Source organism: Cibotium barometz, chromosome 13 (genome assembly GCF_041138505.1).
Source record: "Cibotium barometz isolate CiBa-2024 chromosome 13, ASM4113850v1, whole genome shotgun sequence".
In the NCBI taxonomy this organism is placed as follows: Eukaryota; Viridiplantae; Streptophyta; class Polypodiopsida; order Cyatheales; family Cibotiaceae; genus Cibotium; species Cibotium barometz.
Genome location: NC_141058.1, coordinates 1,082,351 through 1,102,163, shown reverse-complemented (window position 1 = coordinate 1,102,163; position 19,813 = coordinate 1,082,351). Strand labels below are relative to the sequence as shown.

The 19,813-nt window shown below is 50.2% G+C and overlaps 1 protein-coding gene across 2 annotated transcripts in view; it reads right to left on the bottom strand.

Annotated features, from left to right (window-relative positions):
* LOC147632253 (soluble starch synthase 1, chloroplastic/amyloplastic-like) overlaps positions 1-19,813 on the bottom strand; it is a 34,334-nt gene that overhangs the window by 12,516 nt on the left and 2,005 nt on the right. For both annotated transcript variants that reach the window (XM_086807061.1, XM_086807062.1), the window contains exons 8-10: positions 19,652-19,743; positions 19,504-19,566; positions 19,337-19,426 (exon numbers count right to left, since the gene is read on the bottom strand). In XM_086807061.1, coding sequence (XP_086663187.1) covers positions 19,337-19,426; positions 19,504-19,566; positions 19,652-19,743 — 245 coding nt within the window. The remainder of the gene's footprint in view (positions 1-19,336; positions 19,427-19,503; positions 19,567-19,651; positions 19,744-19,813) is intronic.

Here is a 19,813-nt window from a genome sequence, read left to right as displayed (position 1 = left end):
CTCATCCGCCGAGTCGCCCCGGATGCGGTCATACTATCCTCGCAGGGTGTGGATCAACTCCTGCCAGATCCCCCGAACAGTCTCTGCTGGTGGCTCCAGTCTCCCCTCAAAGGCCCTGAAGCACCAGGCCCTCCAGGTGAACCATATGGTGAGGCTGCTGAGGAGCTCCCATCGTAGATCCCTCTCTCCTGTGTCCAGCCGGCGGACGAGAAGTCCGGTGAAGGAACAAGGCGAGGCTGGCCCCTAATGAATCTGATGGCCTGGCAGTCCTGCTCCGTCTCATAGCCCATAGCAGGCCCTGACGAAGTCGACCAAGCAACGGCACCCCACATATACATACCCTCTGGAGAAAGGGGGGCCAAAATGCGCAGCATCCGCAGCCAAATCTGCTACGCCTGAGGGCAATCCCATAGGCAATGTCTCTGTGTCTCCCTAGGGTGGCCGCATCGGACGCAGGCCGCCGGAAGACCGCTGTAGACAAGCCAGGTGCCAACTGCAGAGCCCCTGTGGGGGACCAGCCACTGGAAAGTCGAGATCCTGCGTGCCTGTCGACTAGCCCAGATCCTGGTCCAAAAATCCTCCAGGAACTCCTGAGAGAGTCCCTGTAGCCGCCAGTGCCCCGATGCAGCTGGAGAGACCATCCTCCTCGCCGTCAAAATATGTCGCCCCAACCGAACAGTATACTGGAAAAAGGTGATCTCTGTGGCCTCAAGGGATGCATAAGGATCATGCCACTCGTACTCGCCTGGGTCCCACTGGAGCCGGGCCAAGGGGCGCGCTGCATATGCCCATATGCGCCAATCAGAGTCCACATCTGCAGGGTCTGGGCCAATATGCCACTTCCGAGAAGCGGCGGCCACCACCCGTATCCTCTGAAAGATGCACTCTCCAACCAAAGGCGACTCCACCTCCACTCTCTGAAGCCTGCCCTCATCCTGGATCTCATAGCAGAGGCATCTGCCATCCTCAGTGCAAGCTCTGACAGCAATCAGGATCTCCAACTGAGTAAAGGCTCCCATCCACCATGGGGCCACGGGCTCGAGAGGCGTGAACCACTCCTCTGTGAGTGCCTCCTGAATGTCATCCCTCATAATCAACCCCCCTCTGAAGTGACTCAGCCTCTCCACCTGGATCTCCTCTGGGAGACTGCAGAAGGCCTGCCAGCCTCCAAAACTACGTGCTGGACCTGCCGCCAATGGTCCCCAGGCTAGACGAGGTCAAGAACCTAGCATATGACCTTGCTCTGTGCGAACCGATGGGCTCCAGATGAGCGGCTGTCTGGCCCGCTCCTCATCACAAGAAGGAGATCTCTGAGAGAGCCCCGGTCTCAGCAACTCCCAAGCTCTCAGGATGCTCAAGGCAAATCTGTCCTCCCATCCTCTACTGAGGCCTGTCCTCCTCATCTCTATGAAGATCCATCGTATCTCTGGTGCCCAAGTGCCCCCTACTGGGGGAGCCCGAGCCTGCAGCCGCTGCAAAAGAAGCTTTGAAGTCCCCCCCGACACACCAATGTGCGGCCTCTGGCAATGCATCCGTAACCTGGGTCCAAAACTCTGCTCTGGCACTAGCATGGTTGGGCGCATAGACATTGAGCACGCCAAAGAGCTCATCATGCGTCCTCAAAATGGCATACTGTGCTCTACCAGGCACAATGATCCCGCGATCCACAATGGCCTGCCGCCATACATCCGCAATGACCATACATACTCCTCCTTGCCCACCCAAGGGGCCAAACCCTGCAGACCAAAAGGTGTCCCATCTACCAGGCATCACCGAACCATATCTCCGAATCCTGCTCTCACCCAAATGGTGCTCCTGCATCATCAAAATATCAATACTGCCCCCAACCAGGCATCTCTGAAGCTCCTCCCTCAAGCAACCACGATAACGTATATAATGTGCACCGCCAAGGCCCTGTACATTCCATGAGATGATCCTCATGGATGACCTGCTGAGGTGGATGCTGTCTCAGCCATACGGCAGGCCTTCGCAAGCGGCTTGGATGGAGAATAGTCCTCATCCGAGCGGCTACGAATCTGCCCACCCGGTGTGGTGCAAGAATCTCGGATCAGGCGCCAGTGGCTGTCCCATGGTGACTGCCTCCCGCTCAGACAGAGCACCCTCGTGTATGCATACATATCCAGGGTCCCGTGCTAAGTCTGCCACTATGCGAACGACCAAATGTCGAATCCCTGAGGCATCCACACTCCCGGGATCAATGAAAAAATGAGCCAACTCCCATAGTCGGCCTATCACATTTGTCACCTCCAGATCGCTCACATGGTGAGAAAACTCAACTGCCTGAGTCTTCAAAGTGCTAAGAGCGAGCTCCAGAGTCCACTCCCGGTCGCATGGGCCACAGAGAGGGAATGAGAAGGCCACCGCTGAATCAAGTGCCTCCTCCCCACGGGCCGGAGGTATCACTACATCACTCTGATGGGTGAATAGCTGGCTCATGGGGGCCCTCTGCTCCAAAAAGCCGTGTGAAGGAGTAATCAAAAGCCTCCGAGCGCTGTCTAGTGTCGAGACGACTCAGCCGACTACGGATAGAGGATATCCGTGAAGCCCGAATCGGCATGGTAAGTCTCCTCTGCGGTGCTCAAAGCCCTCCGGACTACAGGTGAACGCCAGGGGACTGCCAAGGCCTCCCGAGTAGCTGAGGCGAGCGGGGGGGGGGAGGAGGGGGGGGGGGAGGGGGTGGGGGAGGAGCCGCTGCCGAAACCGGAGCGGGGACGGGAGGAGGTGAAGGTGGAAGCGAGGCGGAAGGGGGGGACGGGGGAGGGGGGGTGGGGGCGAAGGAGGGGGTGCTGGCATCTCCTGGTCCTCAGTCGGTGCTGGGGTCTCCTCCTGGAGGGGAGCAAAGCTGTTCCTCACGGGAACCCAGTGATGCTGAGACTGTGGCTGCTGCTGCATCGGTCTTTGGGCGTGCTGTTAGGGCTGTCTCCCTCGACGGCGCCCCTATCCAGGCTGCCACTCCGAGGTCTCTGTGGGCTGAGCACGTGTCCCAGAGGCTGCCTGCCGAGCCGCATCTGTGGGCGGGCCATCAGGGGCCTGCTGCTGCGGTACAGGTCGGGGTCTCCTGCAAGGGCAGGCCTTGGCCAGGTGGCCGACCTGTCTGCAAATAAAGCACTGGTTCGGGAGCCCCGAGAACTCCACTCTTTGATCAATCCATCCCCCCCTAATCCGAGATAGCTGAATGACCTTCGGAAGGGAAGAGATGTCAGGAACCAAAACTCTGACCGAAGGTAGCCCAGCTGCTCTAGCCACCACTGAAGTTGCAGTGGGGCCAGTCTCGAGCACCGAGCCCACCAGTGCTCCTATCCTCGAAAGGAGCGGAAGGTACTCGGGGCGGAGTCCAGGGAAGCAAACTGTAACATGGAAAAGGCGCTCTCCCTGCTCAGCCGCTGCTGGGTCAAAGCCATGCTGCCAAGGTCTGAAGAATGTCCGAGCGCCCCTGATGTCAAGGGGACTCATGGCTAGGACCTGGGCCACGCTCTAGGCAGTCTCGAACTCGATCTGGTAGTGTCCACGGCCCAGTAGTTGAACGTCCAGGATCTTGCCCACATCTGCAAGAAGGCGCGCCTGGAGAAGATCCCGGATCTCCCCTCTGCTGGGGCGAGTGCCAACTATACGGCAGATGGTGGAATGTGCCTTGAGGCGTTCCACCTCTACGGTGAGGCTCGCTTTCTCTTCTGGCGAAAGAGAAAGCCTGATGGGGGTATCCTCAGGGGCGGTCGAGGGGGCGAAGAGTCCCTCTGAGGCGGGGCGGGAGGAGCCTCCATCACAGTCTGAAGCTATGGCGAAGGCGGAGCGAATGTGGAGAGACCTGCAAGAACCTAGCTGCACACAAAGGGCGGAGGGGGAAGGCGGAAGGTTAAACAAAAAGGAAAGAACCCCCTGGGGGCGGAAAAACCAGAAAAAAAAGAAAGGGGAGGGGGGGGGTTAAGGCGGCGAAGAAAGGAGAGGAAGGGGGAAAGAGAGGGCTGGCGGGGGGGGGGGGGGACGGGGCGCTGAAGAGGGGAGGGGGGCGCGATGGCGAGAAGATGGGGGCGGGCTTCAGCGCGAGAGAGCCAGGCGGAGGGGTGGCGGAAAAGCAAGGGCAGGCGGGGGGGGAGAGGGGGGCGCATGGGTGGGTGAGGGGAAAGGCGTGCAGGCAGCGCGAGCAGGGGGAGGGAGTGCGGGAGCTTCAGCGAGCGACCAGGCCTACCCGTGCATCCCACACTTGGATGCCACGTGTTCATATTTGTACAAGCAAGTGCAAGACCTTGAGTGGAAACTCGTCCCTTGTGAGCCCCAATCCGGGATGAGTCAGCCAGTGTTCCACTCTAAGCGTCCAAGGTCAGGTGTACAAGTCCCGTACATGGTTTTGGTCAGGTGTGCAAGTCCCGCACATGGAACAGTGCCAGTCCATACTGTGAGTCACCCTCTCCAATGATGACAGGTGTTCCGGGTATTCGGTTTGTAGCTAGATGCCAAGGCCCAAGCGCCTGAGAAGAACATGTAGTTGGATGTAGGTTTTGCTTAGTGTCGGGTTGTTGTACCCAACACTTGGGCTAGCTAGGGCAGCCCATGGGCCATAGCTTTGGCCACAAAACCCCTAAGCATTGTGGCCAGCCCTTATAGGGCATGGGCCTTGATGGTCAGCCTCTTGGAGGCAAGGGGCCAGCCAGCCAGCCCCTAGTGGGCATGGACTGGCTGTCAGCCAGGCCTAGAAGGCTTGGACAGCCAGTCAGCCACCCAGGCAGCCATACTGCAGGCGGCCAGGCCATGAGCAGCAGCAAAAGCATGTAGTTGCATGTAGGTTTTGCATAGTGTCGGGTTGTACCCAACGCTTGGGCTAGCTAGGGCAGCCCATGGGCCATAGCTTTGGCCCATAGATCCCCTAAACATTGTGGCCATCCCTAGGAGGCGAGAGGCCAGCCGGCCAGCCCCTAATGGGCATGGGCTGGCTGTAGGCCAGGCCTAGGAGGCCTGGACAGCCAGCCAGCCAAGGCTCAGCACCCAGGCAGCCATACTACAGGCGGCCAGGCCTAGAAGGCTTGGACAGCCAGCCGGCCAAGGCCCAGCACCCAGGCAGCCATACTACAGGCGGCCAGGCTGACAGCCACTAGAACCCACCAACCAGCAACTATCTATAAAAGCATGGGCTAAATAGTCATTTAGGCATCTCATAATTCACAAAGTGCTCATGTGTTCCGAGGGCCAGGACAGCCAAAGGGAGCATAACGCAAAGGTGAACTTGAAGGTCAAGAACCAGGTCATCTTCAGGCTGAAGGTTTACAGCCAAGGGAAGATCTCCAAAAGTCAGCCTTTTTCTCATCATTCAACAAAGCAAATGCACCATCCTTGGTGGGGGCCTTGCAGATCAGGTGTACCGTGTCTTTATTGTGTTTCTCCTCTCTCTCTCTTTTTCCCTCTTTCTTGTACTCTTCCTTCCGCTACATTGTGCAATCGTCAGGAACCAAGGTGCTAAATATTCATTATCTAAAGTATAATCTTGTCTGTAAGCTGTTACAGAGGTATCAGAGCTTTGCCTTTTGATAAAGAGATTCAACCAAGAAAAAAAGAAGAATTTTATTTTTCACTTGTGTGGTTGGTTTTCAGACACTAGTAAAAAGATTCAGCCAAGAAAAAAAAAAGAATTTTTTTTTTCACTTGTGTGGTTGGTTTTCAGACACCAGTTGCACTCACATTCCGGTGTGACTCCTATCCCCTGACGGACAGTTGGTTTCTAGCCTCCAAAAGCAACTGGAAACGTCCCCCCACACACATAGTGGATGGTATTGTTGCGGTCAAGGAAAATGTTGACCACTCCCACTATGGTGAATTCTGACGATGAGAGAGAACACCAGATCCCAAGAGAAACTATTTCCTCGAGAGTTACTTGTGGAAGCTCTGAGAGTCTTCTTTCAACCCTAAACACCATCTAAAACATGCTGATGCAAAACACAGACAGAAGGGAGAGTAGAGAGAGAGAGATAGCTGGAAATTCAGTATATCATATGGTACAAAAAGGTAGAAAACCCTAACTCTAGTCCTATATCTAGACCCGCACCCAAGCGGGAGTGAATGATCAAAACGATGGGCATAAGTGCCTTTTATAGGCCTTGGACCAACTAGAAAACTGGCCGGTCAGCCGCCTGGACACCTTTTTTCTTTAATGAAGCACCCGACCTGTTTACTGCAGCCGACACAGCTTCTTCATGCATTCCACTCAACCGACAGGTCTTCTTGTCCACTCCAATCCATCCCTTGCCATATCTTGCACATCAATGCTCCAAAATTCTGGTTCGTAATCCTTCTTTATCTGGCTGCACTCTAGGATTAGTCCTGAGATTAGCATGTACATGTGTGTGCACATGACATCCCCCTCTGCTAAACTTGATGACGGGATTCCAATCTGCTTCTTGGACGACTGTCATCATCCCATTCTATTCCCGGAGTCCCTCTGTCATCCTTCCCACTCTGGCAACCTTTTCACTGAATACCCGGCCTAGTCTCTAAATCCACTCTAACTCTGAAGAAGATCTCTGCATCTGTTCCATCCAGTCCCCAATCTGTTCCTACCTTGTCTCTGAACACCGTCTTGTTCTTCATTCCTGAGAAACGAGTCTGGCACTCTCACTCCACCCCTTGGAGGATCATCCTCCCTTGGAACCATTGCCTGAAAGCCTTTCAAGTTTCCCAACTCACAAGACTCCCATTCCCTTTGGGCTTTGTGGAACACCACCAACCAACCTCCTAGGAGCTCTTCCCTATCTTGTGTTCCTTGCCTTGGGCCTCTTACCTATGCACTTTCCTGTACCTTGGACTTGTACACCTTCATATGGGAAGGAATTGGTGTTTAGCCTTGCTAAGCCTGATGCTCTGATACCAATGTTTACATGGGGAAGCTCTGAGAGTCTCCTTTCAGCCCTAAACACCATCTAAAGCATGCTGATGCAAAACGCACACAGAAGGGAGAGAGAGAGAAAGAAAGAAAGAAAGATTTTATTAACGTCTTCCAAAAGACCGAACTCGGCCTATGAGAGAGAGAGAGAGAGAGAGAGAGAGAGAGAGAGAGCTGGAAATTCAGTATATCATATGGTACAAAAAGGTACACGAATCCTTGCAGCCATGGGCTGCCTTCTGGAAAAGGTAGAAAACCCTAACTCTAGTCCTATATCTAGACCCACACCCAAGAGGGAGTGAATGATCAAAACGATGAGCATAACTGCCTTTTATAGGCCTTGGACCAACTAGAAAACTGGCCAACTGTTGGTCGACCAGCCGCCTCGACACTTTTTTCTTTAATGAAGCACCCAACCTGTTTACTGCAGCCAACACAGCTTCTTCATGCATTCCACTCAGTCGACAGGTCTTCTTGTCCACTCCAGTCCATCCCTTGCCATATCTGTTAATCCTTCTTTATCTGGCTCCACTCTAGAATTAGTCCTAGGATTAGCATGTACATGTGTGTGCACATGACAGACAACAACTACTTCCAAAAGCCAGGTCATCACGGATCACATGAACTCCATGTTCCGGGAATTTATGTGCATCATAGCGCGACAAGGAGAACAGATGCAAGCATGTACGGCTTCTATACAGGCCTTGGAGAAAAGGCCGGCCCTAGAGACAAAGTTGGACGGTCAACTCCAAAAATTGTTGCAATATGGTTTCACACATTCTAGCTAGCGATGCCAAGTTTACCAGTCATTTTTAGAGGGCATTGTTTGATAACTTTGGTACTAAATTGAATTTTTCCATTGCATTTCACCCACAGACGGACGGCCAGACAGAGATAAACAACCAGTTGGCCTTTGATGTGCTGAAGTGTTATGTCCATGATCAACAAGGTAAGTGGGAATCTTATTTGCCTTTAGTTCAAGCTGTTTTAAATGATTCTTTTTCTTCAGCTATTGGCAGACTCCATATGAGGCAACGTTTGGAAGACCTTTTCAATCATTGTTGACCAGAACCTCATCTTTAGTACCTGAAGCGAACAGAGTGACGGAGTCTTACTAAGAGATTTTAGAGTAACCTTCTCTTCCTTTCCGCCTCGGTGACATGCATAAATGGAGACACCTCCAAAAGCACTTTCCAAAACTTTTGTACATATGCATTTACATTCCCCCTCATTTTGCTTTACCCAATCCCACTTCATTGTTATCTCATTCAATGCATTGGGAGGCAAGAATTGAGCATAGAACCTCTCCTTGAACTCTTCCCATGATCTAACAGGATTCGGTGAAAGCTTCCCCGTGAGCCACCAATGGGCAGCAGTGCCTTTCATGAACATGCTTACATGCCGGATCATGGATTTCTGAGTGAAATCCTCATCACTGAAAGCAATATCAAACTGGGCAATAAAAGCAAGTGCCTTTTATGCATCATATTCCCCATGATATGTGTCAAACTTCACAGATTTGTCTCCGGCTTTGAAGTCACGAGACTTTGCTGCATGTGTGTGCATCTCAACATGTTTTCCCCCATGTTTGTCCATTGGGACAGCCCCTGTGAGACTGGCATCATTTTTGGACCAAAAGGTGAGCATGAGGCATGGCTGGCCCCTCAACATGCATTGATACATTTTCAGCCATAACTTCTCCCTCACGAGCACACTCGAAGGCATGAGTGGCATGAGAGATACGCGGAATACCTGCACCAACAGAAAATTGCAGCCCATGTTGCATGTGTTGTGCATGTACATTTTCAGGCGGCAATGGCATTTGACATACATTTTGACCACTGCCATAAACATTGTATCCTTCACGGGCTACATAAGGTATTCCTGCATAGCGTGAAGTCCCTGATTATTCCTCTCCCATAGCATGAAGATTTATCCTCTTAGACATAAGTTCTTGTTCGGGCACCAGTGGGGATTCCAAGACATGTGGGATGGTTGCCTTTTCTGCATAGGCATCGTCGGTACAAGCCAAGTATGCACGTGTTGCATCCTTCGGTTGCATGTGCAACTCTTGAGCAATCGTTGCCATTGCATGATCCATATAAGATTCAGCTTTCTTGGCCTTCAAACCATCCTGTACCAATGGATCCTCGCGGCGATAGAGATTCAATTCTTCTTGTTGTGCATGGAGAAGAGCCTGCATACGAGTAAGTTCAGTCCTCAAGACTATGGACTCTTCTTCTTGCATCTACTCTTTGCCACGGGACGGCTGTCCCACATATTCATGTTCCCTATTGTGCACCACATGAGTTTGCTCATCCTGTAAAGCATTGGAGGCATGCATTTCATTGTTCTTGCCCCTTGTATTAGCATCTCCAACATTCATTGTATGGCAGTCCATAATGTTCTAAGTGTAGAGATAGCTAGTGTTCACGGTGATCGTCTCTCACGATAGAAGTGAAAGAGAACCGTATGCTCTGATACCAATGTAACTTGGTTGAACACAATGCTAATCAATACACTTAAATGCACTAAGATTTGAAGAACACTTGCTCAAGTACAAGAAGTAAATTGCTGAATTGACAAGAGACACACAATGAGCCGGAACGGCTGACCCCTCCCTTGAGTAAATTGTATTACTATTGGAGAAATTCAATACATAGCTTCACGGGCATCCATTGCCAAATCCTCCATGCCAATGCATATGAAATTCAGCATTTAGAAAACAATGGTATGTCGATGTAGATCACCAAGGAGCTGCCTTGATGCCCGGCCCGACTTCAGTGTCCATATTCTCTACCATTGGCTCTATGTTCTACCAAGCAAGGTAACAACATCTTCAAGAGCACATAGGACAAGAGAAATACTACACAGGGCAGCTAAACAAGGAGTCCTGCCCTTCTACTCAATAAGTAATGACAACACATTGTCCAATTAGCTTACCAGTCTTCATAGAAGTTGTTGCAAGCGGAAGCCTTCGCGTTGGAAGCTTTAGAAGTATTGATATCTTCGATTTGGCAATCCTTCGCGACAAAAGTCTTCAAGAGGATGAAGGGAATCCTGGGAAAGCTTCCCCTATGGTTCAACTTGAGAAAGGAAGGCTGAAATTAGGGTTTTCAGCAAAAAGACCAGAAATTACAACAAAAATGAGAGCTGTTTTGCTGAATTTCAGTCATTGGGAGTGATAGGAGAGTGATTAGCACTTGGAAACACTCTTGGAAGCTTGGAAAACACCCTAGCAAGTTGGGTATGGCTATGGAGAGCTTGGAAATGGAGAGAAATGGTGAAAAAACAGAGTTTTCAGCCTCCAAAAATCCTCATGAAGAGAAAACACGAATTTTCTCTTAATAAGTAAGTGAATTGGGGTCCAATCAGGTGAAGGGACATGGGAAGATGCCCATTTATGAGTAAAAGGGGAGGATCAGGTCCTGGACATTGAGTCTTGTCCGCCTCGGGACATCAGTGAGCGTGAACTTGGAAGCGGTCGTAATTTATAAGTGACTTTTGGGCGCTCAAACTTTAATGAAGTGGGAACGCACTCACTTATAAATATTGGCTAAGTCCTAAGGGCTATTTGAGCCTAGATTGGGTAATACTTACCACCTGTTCACATGCCACACAACCATGTCAACAGACAGTTTCACACGCACGGTTCACGGGCGGGCGTCCCCTTACCCGGAACTACACATTGGTCAAGCAAGCATGAAAACAGCATGCAATTTCAATTGCAAGCAAGCACATAAAGATGCTATGCAATGCAGCATTGGCATGAGCAATTTCCGTTCATGAAACCATATAAGACCAGGCGTTTCCAGGCAAGTATATGCGATCATCCACGGGAGGAAGGAGAGACTCTTGAGGTGGACAAAGAGGCAATCAAAGAAGAGATTACCAAAACCCTCATCCACACAATCGAGGGGAAAATGGAGGCGACCCACGAAGGATGGGTAGAAGTGATGAAGAAGAACATCAAAAAGGAGGTGCAAGAAGATGTACAAGTGATGAAGAAGAACATCAAGCAGGAGGTACAAGAAGATGTACACATGATGCAGTCTACTCTTGATGAAGAGAAGATACGACGGATCCGGCGCCTAAACATCCGAGTCACAGGGATACCAGAGAGCACTGCCTCCACGCCCGAGATTGACGGGCGGAACCTATGTACCAAGCTGGGACTAAAGGAGGATGAGCCGCTCCCATTCACTAGAGTATGGAGGACAACCCCAAAGGACTCCACCAAAGGCAAGTCCTTAGTGCTACAGTTCCGACAGGGGATGAGACAGGCCACCTCCCGAGGTTCAGGAGGTATTGCAGTGCTTTTCAGACATGGGTTACATGAGCATGTTCGAGTCGTAGCATGAGACTCGGAGGCGAGATACATGTGGATTAGCTTACGCCTCTCGGAGACCAGATGGATTTATATCGCCCTTTGCTACTTTCCTCCGAAGGGGTCGCGGTTTGCCACCACCGAGGAGCCGGGGCTAGTGAGTCTCCATACTCTGTCTTATCTGAGGAGATCTTACACTATTCGACACTGGGAGAAGTCTTCTTGATGGGGGACTTCAATGCACGGACTCAGAGCAGACAGTGCGAGATCTATGACTTTGAGGATCCCTTGAGACTAGAGCCGCTAGCTACAGAGGATACAGGGACCACTCGGATCTCCGCTGACAGAGGAGCTGACGGCACTGGATATGGGCAACATTTGCTGGAGCTTGGGGCCCAACACCATCTCGTTATTTATAACGGGATGACTCGGTGGCCAGATTCAGGTGGGTTGACTTGCTTTCTAGTGGGGGGTGGCAACAGTACAGTGGACTATGTGATGGGATCCCGAGAGGTAGCAGATATGGTGTCTCACTTCACCGTACCACCATCCCCCATCGGGGCGGATCATACATATCTATCCCTCACTTTCAGGAGCTTACTGGAGACCCACCCACCCATCATACGGCCACCACGCACTATTTTCCACTTCACTCAGGACCTAGCCGATGTGTATGACTATCATGTTCATGATCAACTATTTGCCTTAGACCCATCAGCACCCATGGCTATGCTCACCTCCCAGCTCTCACATATACTGCACTCCGCAGCCGCGAGGAGTTTCCCATACCACATACAAACAGGACAGCCACCTACATCTGGGAGCATGCCCCAGAACCGATGGTATGATGATGAGTGCAAAAACCTTTACCGCAGTCTCTGAGTGCAGAGGGCTCGCGGGGAGATCACCCAAAGACAGGCAGGCAGGAGGATGCATACTCTCACCCGCCGTAAGCAGCGAGCTTATGAGGAGGCTCAGTACTGGGACACGTATCACATGCTCATGAGCAGAGATGCTGCTGCTGCTTGGAGACTCAAAGAGCCCCGTCCTCCCACACCTATTACCGATCCTCAGACCTGGCAAACATATGCAGAGAGACTCTATGATGTGCCTGCACAGCCCCCTATACCACAGCCCATAGAGCCATGCTCCACAGCCTCCACCTTCACCCCACCTATGGTTAGGAGGGCCATATGCCGACTCCAACATGGACGGGCGACAGATCATTCAGGATTACAGAGAGAGCATCTCATCTATGCTATTGATACATTGGCACCATTTCTTTCTCATCTCTTCAACAGAGCTCTGTCAGAGGGGTTTCCGACTGAGTGGACGATGCACACTATTGTGCCGATCCATAAAGCGGGAGATGTACTAGACCCCGGGAACTACAGGACCATCATGATTGGCCATATATTGGCCAAACTATACGGGGCAATTTTGGAGGCAGAGCTGAGCACTCATGCAGAGGATGGGGGATTGAGAGCAGCAGGCCAGGCAGGCTTCCGACGAGCCTTCTCGACCATCGACCACACACCTCACCCGCAGTCAGGAGCCACACTACTCTCACATTAGCAGGAGGGCGGGTCGAGGTGGTGAGCTCTTATGTTTACCTTGGCATCACATTTACTAGCTCAGCTGGACGCTTCTCCATGGCTCAGGCAGTCCGAGACAAAGTGACCCGGGGGTATGCAGCTCTTGCTAGCCTTGAGCGTCAGTGTCATCAGGCACATTTTCAAGAACCCCTGCCTAAGATGCAATTATGTGAGCTCGGCTGCTGAGCAAAATTCATCACCACAAATGAGTGTCACGTGCACGCCCGTGCCATGGCTAATCCTCTGCATAAATAGCATTAATCCCTGAATTAGTCAGCATTTAGCATCAGTAAACATCAGCATCAGATTAGTATCTTTACCATCAGCATTAGCATCATCATCATCAGCAGCAGCATCACCATCATCAGCATAAGCAGCATAGAGGGCTCTGGTGTCCTGTGGGCAGCCATCAGCCATCAGATGGCAGCTAGTAGGCACCTAGGCAGCAGGCGGTTTAGCATCAAGTGAAGGTCAGCCAGGTGTGGGCAAGGCAGTGAGCAAAGCGCAGCATTTAAGGCTTTTTTCTATGAATATTCCATGTGCAGAGCTGGCCGACCAGCACCTCGGGCATATATATATACAGCAGTCATAATTCAGCATTTCTCAAGTCATTTTCATCATCATCCATCATAGCAGTAGTCAGTAGAAGTCATGTAAAGGCCAAGGGTCACCCCCTTTGGGGCTGACCTAAGGCTCAGCCATATACATTCAGTAATAAGCAACCTATTAATACAAAAAAACCTTGACACCAATGTCTCTTCTTTTCTCTCCTCTGTCTTAATCATGTTTAAATCAGCATCTTGTTCTTAACTAGGCTTAGGGCTGTGGATCAGTACAACAAGGCATCCACGCATGCAACAGAGTGGCTAAAACTTAAGCCAAAAGTCTTGATTTTAACATTTCACAAAAGGCCCAAGGGCTTAACTATGGCTCCATCAGCCAGCTGCTTCACCATTAGACTGGACTGATCCAACATTGGCTATCCCCATTTTTCCCAGCGTTGCTTGGTGAGGATGCTAACTCCAACACCTCTATCAAAAATTGTTGTGACTTGTGAGTCCTTATATTTCACGGGCAGTGCCACATTCATGTCGTCACTTTTGAAATAGTGACCTAGCTTGTTCACTGGCACCTTGGGGAGGTCCTAGAATTCTCTCACTTCCCCACCAGGTTCTTCATTCTCGTACTCATCTGAGGAGTTCGTAGGTGGTGGTTCTTCCATGCCTGCTCCTATGTCGCATGCCGAAGCTCTCGGAGTCTTCTTTCAGCCCTAAACACCATCTTGGAACATGCTTGATGCAAAACGCATATAGAACATAGAAAGATCCCTTGGAAAGAGAATTATACCCCACAAATATAACCTTACGGGATTTGGAGTCAAGCTTCCCCCTCTGCTTCTTCGGAATATGTACATACGCATCGCTCCCAAAAACACGGAAGTGGGAGACATCAGGTTTCCTGCCAAAGTATGCCTCAAACGGAGTCATATTAGGTACTGAAGTCGTTGGAGACCGGTTGAGGGTATGGACAGCCGTTACCACAGCCTCTCCCCAAAGTGGACGAGGAAGATCACGATGCTCCAGCATGATCCTCGCCATCTCCACCACAGTCTTGTTTTTGCGTTCTACAACTCCATTCTCTGAAGGCGATCCTATATCGGCCAGTTCCCTCTTGATGCCATGATCTGCACAAAATCTGACGAAAGCATTCAAAGAGAATTCACCTCCTTTGTCAGCCCTGAGAGTCTTTACCTGCAATCCAGACTCTTTTTCCACCATCACGTGCCAATCCTTGAACCGTGCAAAAGCTTGGTCCTTCTATGAAAGAAAGTAGACCCACGTGAATCTCGTACAGTCATCACCAAGCAGCATGAAATAGAGAGATCCTCCCAATGATGGTGTCTGCTGAGGTCCACATAAGTCAGTGTGAATCAACTCCAATGGTTTTGAAGCCCGCCTGGAAGCCTGCTTCGGAAAGGATTCCCTGTGCTGCTTACCACGTATGCAAGAACTGCAGCGTCCTTGCCTGCTACCAACATCTGGCAAGCCAACCACCATCTGGTCTCGGAAAGCTCGCCGCAGTGCATCCACATTTAAGTGGCCAAAACGAAAGTGCCACAAATCTCTGACCTGAGAACCTGTCAATGAGGAGAGTGCAGAGAGCTTGTAGATACCATTCTCCACACCGCCTTCCCAAACAACCTGGCCAGTCTCACGGTCCCGTAGAGCAACTAAATGCTTCTCAAATTCCACCCGAAAGCCAGTCTTACATACTTCATGCACTAACAAAAGATGAAAACCAAGAGCACGGACGTAAAGAACACGGTAGAAATGTTTACCCCCCTTGCCGTCGGGAATAATCTCCATCAGGCCGCCCTCACTGTGTATCGCAATCGTGGAGTTGTCGCCAATGAAGATGCAACCTGACTGCCGTTTCAGATCCAAAAAAGAAGTCTCGGGAAGGAGTCATGTGCCTGGAAGCACCACTGTCAAGAATCCACTCCCAGGTATCCTTTGCGGTGAGGCCAACTGCCTCCTCGCTCGAAAACGATGAAGCGTCTGAGTCCATCATCTCTAAGTGCACAAATGCTGGAGTCTTTGCAGCGACTCAACACTCTTCCCAGTCCGCTTAGAACACTTTCTCCAATAGTGGCCTTTCTCGCCACAATCATTGTGCAGGACCTCTCGGCCTTCAGTTTCTCTTGATCTGTGTCAGGCTTCTTCTCAGAAGACTTCGCCGGTGAAGCCTTCCCTTTGCCCTTGTTATTTCAGCCTTTCGGCCGTTGGCCAGTTAAGGCCTCCGAACCTCCGCTGTGAGGAGGGTTCGTGAATCGTTCCTCCTAGTCTAAGACCATGGGCACAAGCTCCTCCCATGTAATGGTGCTGAGCCTGCCACTAGTAATCAAAGAGGAGTAGAAAGCGGAATACTGAGAAGGCAAGTGGGACAGCAAAGTAATGGCCATATCTTATGATGATATCTCCTTCCCAGCCTAGAGGACTTCCTGCTAAAGGACCTGCAGCTTGTTAATATGCTCTCGCATCGTCGATGACTTTGCAAGGTTCATAACCCGCATCTGTACTTCCAAGGAAATCCTCTTCATGGGCGATACCCTGTTATAAAGAGAAGCCAAGTGCTGCCATATGTCTCTGGCCAGCGTCATATGCTTTACATGATTGATTACTTGCGGTGTGCAGTTGAGGAAGATAAATGAACGGACCCTGGCGTTGACACGATCCCACATATGTGCCTGTGCCTCGCGGTCCTTTCTGGTTGACTGTAACTCCCCTTTCTTTGCTTCCGGCCGTGGAACCCCGACAACGATGAAATCAGCAAGGTCATATGACTCCAACACAAACTCCATCATAACCTTCCATATGCCGTAATTGTTCCCGTCCAACTGACGGTCCACTGGAAACGGGGAGTGTTGGGATCTTCACATGCTTCTCAGCCATCTCTAACAAATCTGCCATCGCGGGGATGTAACTGAAAAGGGTGGCTGGGTGGGGAAAAAAAACTTACACCATGTCAAAATGCGCAGCGGAAGACTAACGCACGTAGGAGACGTATCACCATCGAGCACCATGAACACCCCCAACGGGCACTGCAGCATCCCTCCACCGGGCTCCCATCTCCCGGTGAGCTGCCTCCCAAGGGCCAAAACACTGACCGGAGGAGATGACTATGACAAGGTGCCACTGTAGCCTATATATGGCTCTTCAACTTCCCATGCTTCAACATCCAAGGCACCTTCTAGCCATAGATCACACGCTCGAAATCGCCAACCTTCCCACCCTCTCTCGATTCGAGCTCCGCAAGCCACCGAGGCGCGAGGGGGTCGCCGAGGACCACACACGCCCGGGCTCTGATACCATGTCAAAATACGCAACGGAGATGATAACCAAATCTGAGACCACAAGAGCAAGTAGAGTGCAGAAAATAGACAGCACAAGAGAAGGAGAGAGATAGGCGTGTAACTATGCTCTATATACACAAGATCCCGAAGTGATACAAGATACCATGGAATGGGGGCCATGGAGTCACTTATATGGCCCCAGTCGGCCTGCGCAAAAGCTGCCGACAGCCTCATGACTGGTGTCATCCAGTCGGCCAGCACAAGAGAGGTCCACGACTTGTGCAATCCAGTCGGCCAGCTCCCAGAAATGAACATGTTTATATTGGTGCAGTCGGCCAGCTACTGGGTCATCCTGCCATCATCGGGCAGCCACCCATACCATGGAAAAATAGGAAGAAACGGGGAAAAAATACGGGGAGTGAGGAAAAATGAGAAAACACCTATAAAGGGCGGGCAGTGGGCACACCCACAACAGAAGCCCTGGGAAAAATGCCAGAAAAATATGAAAAGATAGGGTGGCCAGCCCACAACCAAGGGCCATGAAAAGGGACTCCAAACATGAGCAGAAACTGGGGATGAATGTGCTAACATGAAACTGGGGATGAATGTGCTAACATGCCATTCCTTTTGGGTCTTGTGGAACACCACCAACCACCCTCCTGGGAACTTCTTCCATGTCTTGTGTTCCTTTCCTTGGATTGTGCACCTTCATCTGGGACTGATCAGTCTTTAGCCTTGCTGAGCGTAATGCTCTGATACCAATGTCACATGCGGAAGCTCTAGGAGTCTTCTTTCAGCCCTGAACACCATCCTAGAACATGCTTGATGCAAAACGCATCCACACAGACATACCTAGTCTAATCCTACATCTAGGACTCAGCCCATGGCAGGACTGAATGATCAAAAGCGATGAGCAAACATGCCCTAAATAGGCTCTGCAATTTCCTAGTGGACTGGCTGATTGCTGTCTGGACAAAATCATGCTAATTTGCTGCAGCCAACAGGTCTCTTTTCGTATTCATGCCTTAAAAGGCTCTGGAATTTCCTAGTGGACTCGCTGAGTGCTGTCAGCCAGGTCCTGGACAAAATCATGCTAATTTGCTGCAGCCGACAGGTCTCTTTTCCCATTCATGCACTGGCCGACAGCCTCCTTTGTCCTCCACCAGTCCTTCCCTGCCCACACCAGCTACATATGCTCCAAAATCCAATTCTAATCCTGTCTTTTATCTGTTGCCCCTCAAGGATCAGCCTGCACATGTCTTGCACATGACATCCTAGTCTTCTGTCTATCCAATCCTTCAGGTCTTTCAATAAGCCTGGGCTGCCCTGGAGCAAGGAGCCAATTGGGATCTAGACCTGCAATGCTGTACCGGATATGTACTAGCCTTCTTGAGCGGGAGTCTCTCATGTCATTCCCGAGGCAAAGTTGAGGACCCTAGCTTCTCCACAAGCAGGATTGTTCTACCACGAACGGCTAAGAGTGCATACCATCAAAGACCTGTGCATTCTTCACTTCTCTCCCGTCATGCAAGGCTCAAGTGTTCCCGAAACGGTGCACAGCTCACATACACGGGCATGCAATCCTCTGGCCCCACACACCACAGGGAACACCAAAGAGCTCGATCTTGAGTGATCCCAGGGATCCTGACCCTCCACTCACCAGCTGTAGATTCAAGATATTCTTCAACTACATGGAATCCAGTTTACCAAGGTCATTTTTTGATGGTGTTAGGCAATGGATTCTCATGATTTTTTATCAAGATCGATTTCTCTTAGTATTAGAGAAAGGTTGCATCTACATGCCAAAATTCTGTCGCCGACACTCAAGTATCCACAAGACAACTTTATGCCTCATCACACAGGCTCCAGATTGAGACAAGGCAAGAGATTAAATTGAGACAGAAGTATTAAGGGCTATAGATTTGAGTTGTTTACCTTCAAAAAAATGTAGGAACATGCATGGCCTATAACTCCTCAAGAGAGGAAATGAGAAAACCCAAAAAACATGTGGGTGTCCCATGGCTTGCAACTCTCCAACGAAGTATTGAAAATATTATACCACCGCAAAATGTAAAATGGTTTTCACCATAGAAAGGCCCTTATTCCAGATGCAAATGAAGGCCACCATGAGCTCCTCATGGGCATGTGAGTTAACTATATGCACCCACGGAGGTGCTGATATGAGGTCAGTCCATTGGGAGATACAACTCTTGAAGATCCTTTACTGCACTTGCCTTCTAAGCTTCCCATCTTTGGCCTCACATACCCACATCTCACGTATTCCCAGGATTCCATCTTATATAGCCTTCCCTTTCCTTGGTAAAAGAGATTGTCCCTGGGGACAATATTAGGCACCCTCTTCCACCCCACAAGAGCTCACACTTTTCCTACAAACCACGGGTTCCATGCCATTCTGATTCACAAATGACAGCTACAATCAATACAATCACAAGCATTTTAAACATTATTATCATAGTCAATCGGTGTTTTACTCCCTCAATCTGTGCTTTCATGACTCATCAAAGCATATAGTCTTCTTTTACAGAGTAAACTTGATGTTTTGAACTTTTGGTTTTCAAATCAATTTGTACAAAGTAAAACCTAGTATGTTAGATAGGGAAACTTTTACGCTGAAATCGGGATTGCCAACACAAATGTGTGGAAACCAATACCATTTGCACATCGTCTTGCATGAATTCTGGTAGAGCAGCCTGTATAATGTCAGGTCCCTTCTGGTAATCCAGACGCCCAATAAATCCAACCTGCACAACATATTCTGTTAAGAGGAACAAGCTCACATTTAAGGTTCAAGAAGAAAAGACCACATAATTTCTCTCACCAATGGAACCTCTGGACGAATAGCAAGACCTAGCTCCTTCTGCAAGGCAGCCTTGCATTCAGCCTGCATATCCACAACATTTACCACTTAAAACCCAGCCATTGTGGCACCATCTAGAAGATTTGATGCTACAAAAGAGAAATGATACCTTTCCAGATAGGTTCTCCGAGGAATATTGAGAAGCAATGTGTTTGTCAGAGGAGGGGTTCCATTCATCCACATCAGCACCGTTCGTGATGCCTGCCCAAGAGCAATAAGAGCATCAAACCATGCCGTACGCCACAAAAGTTGTTATAACTATATGATGAAC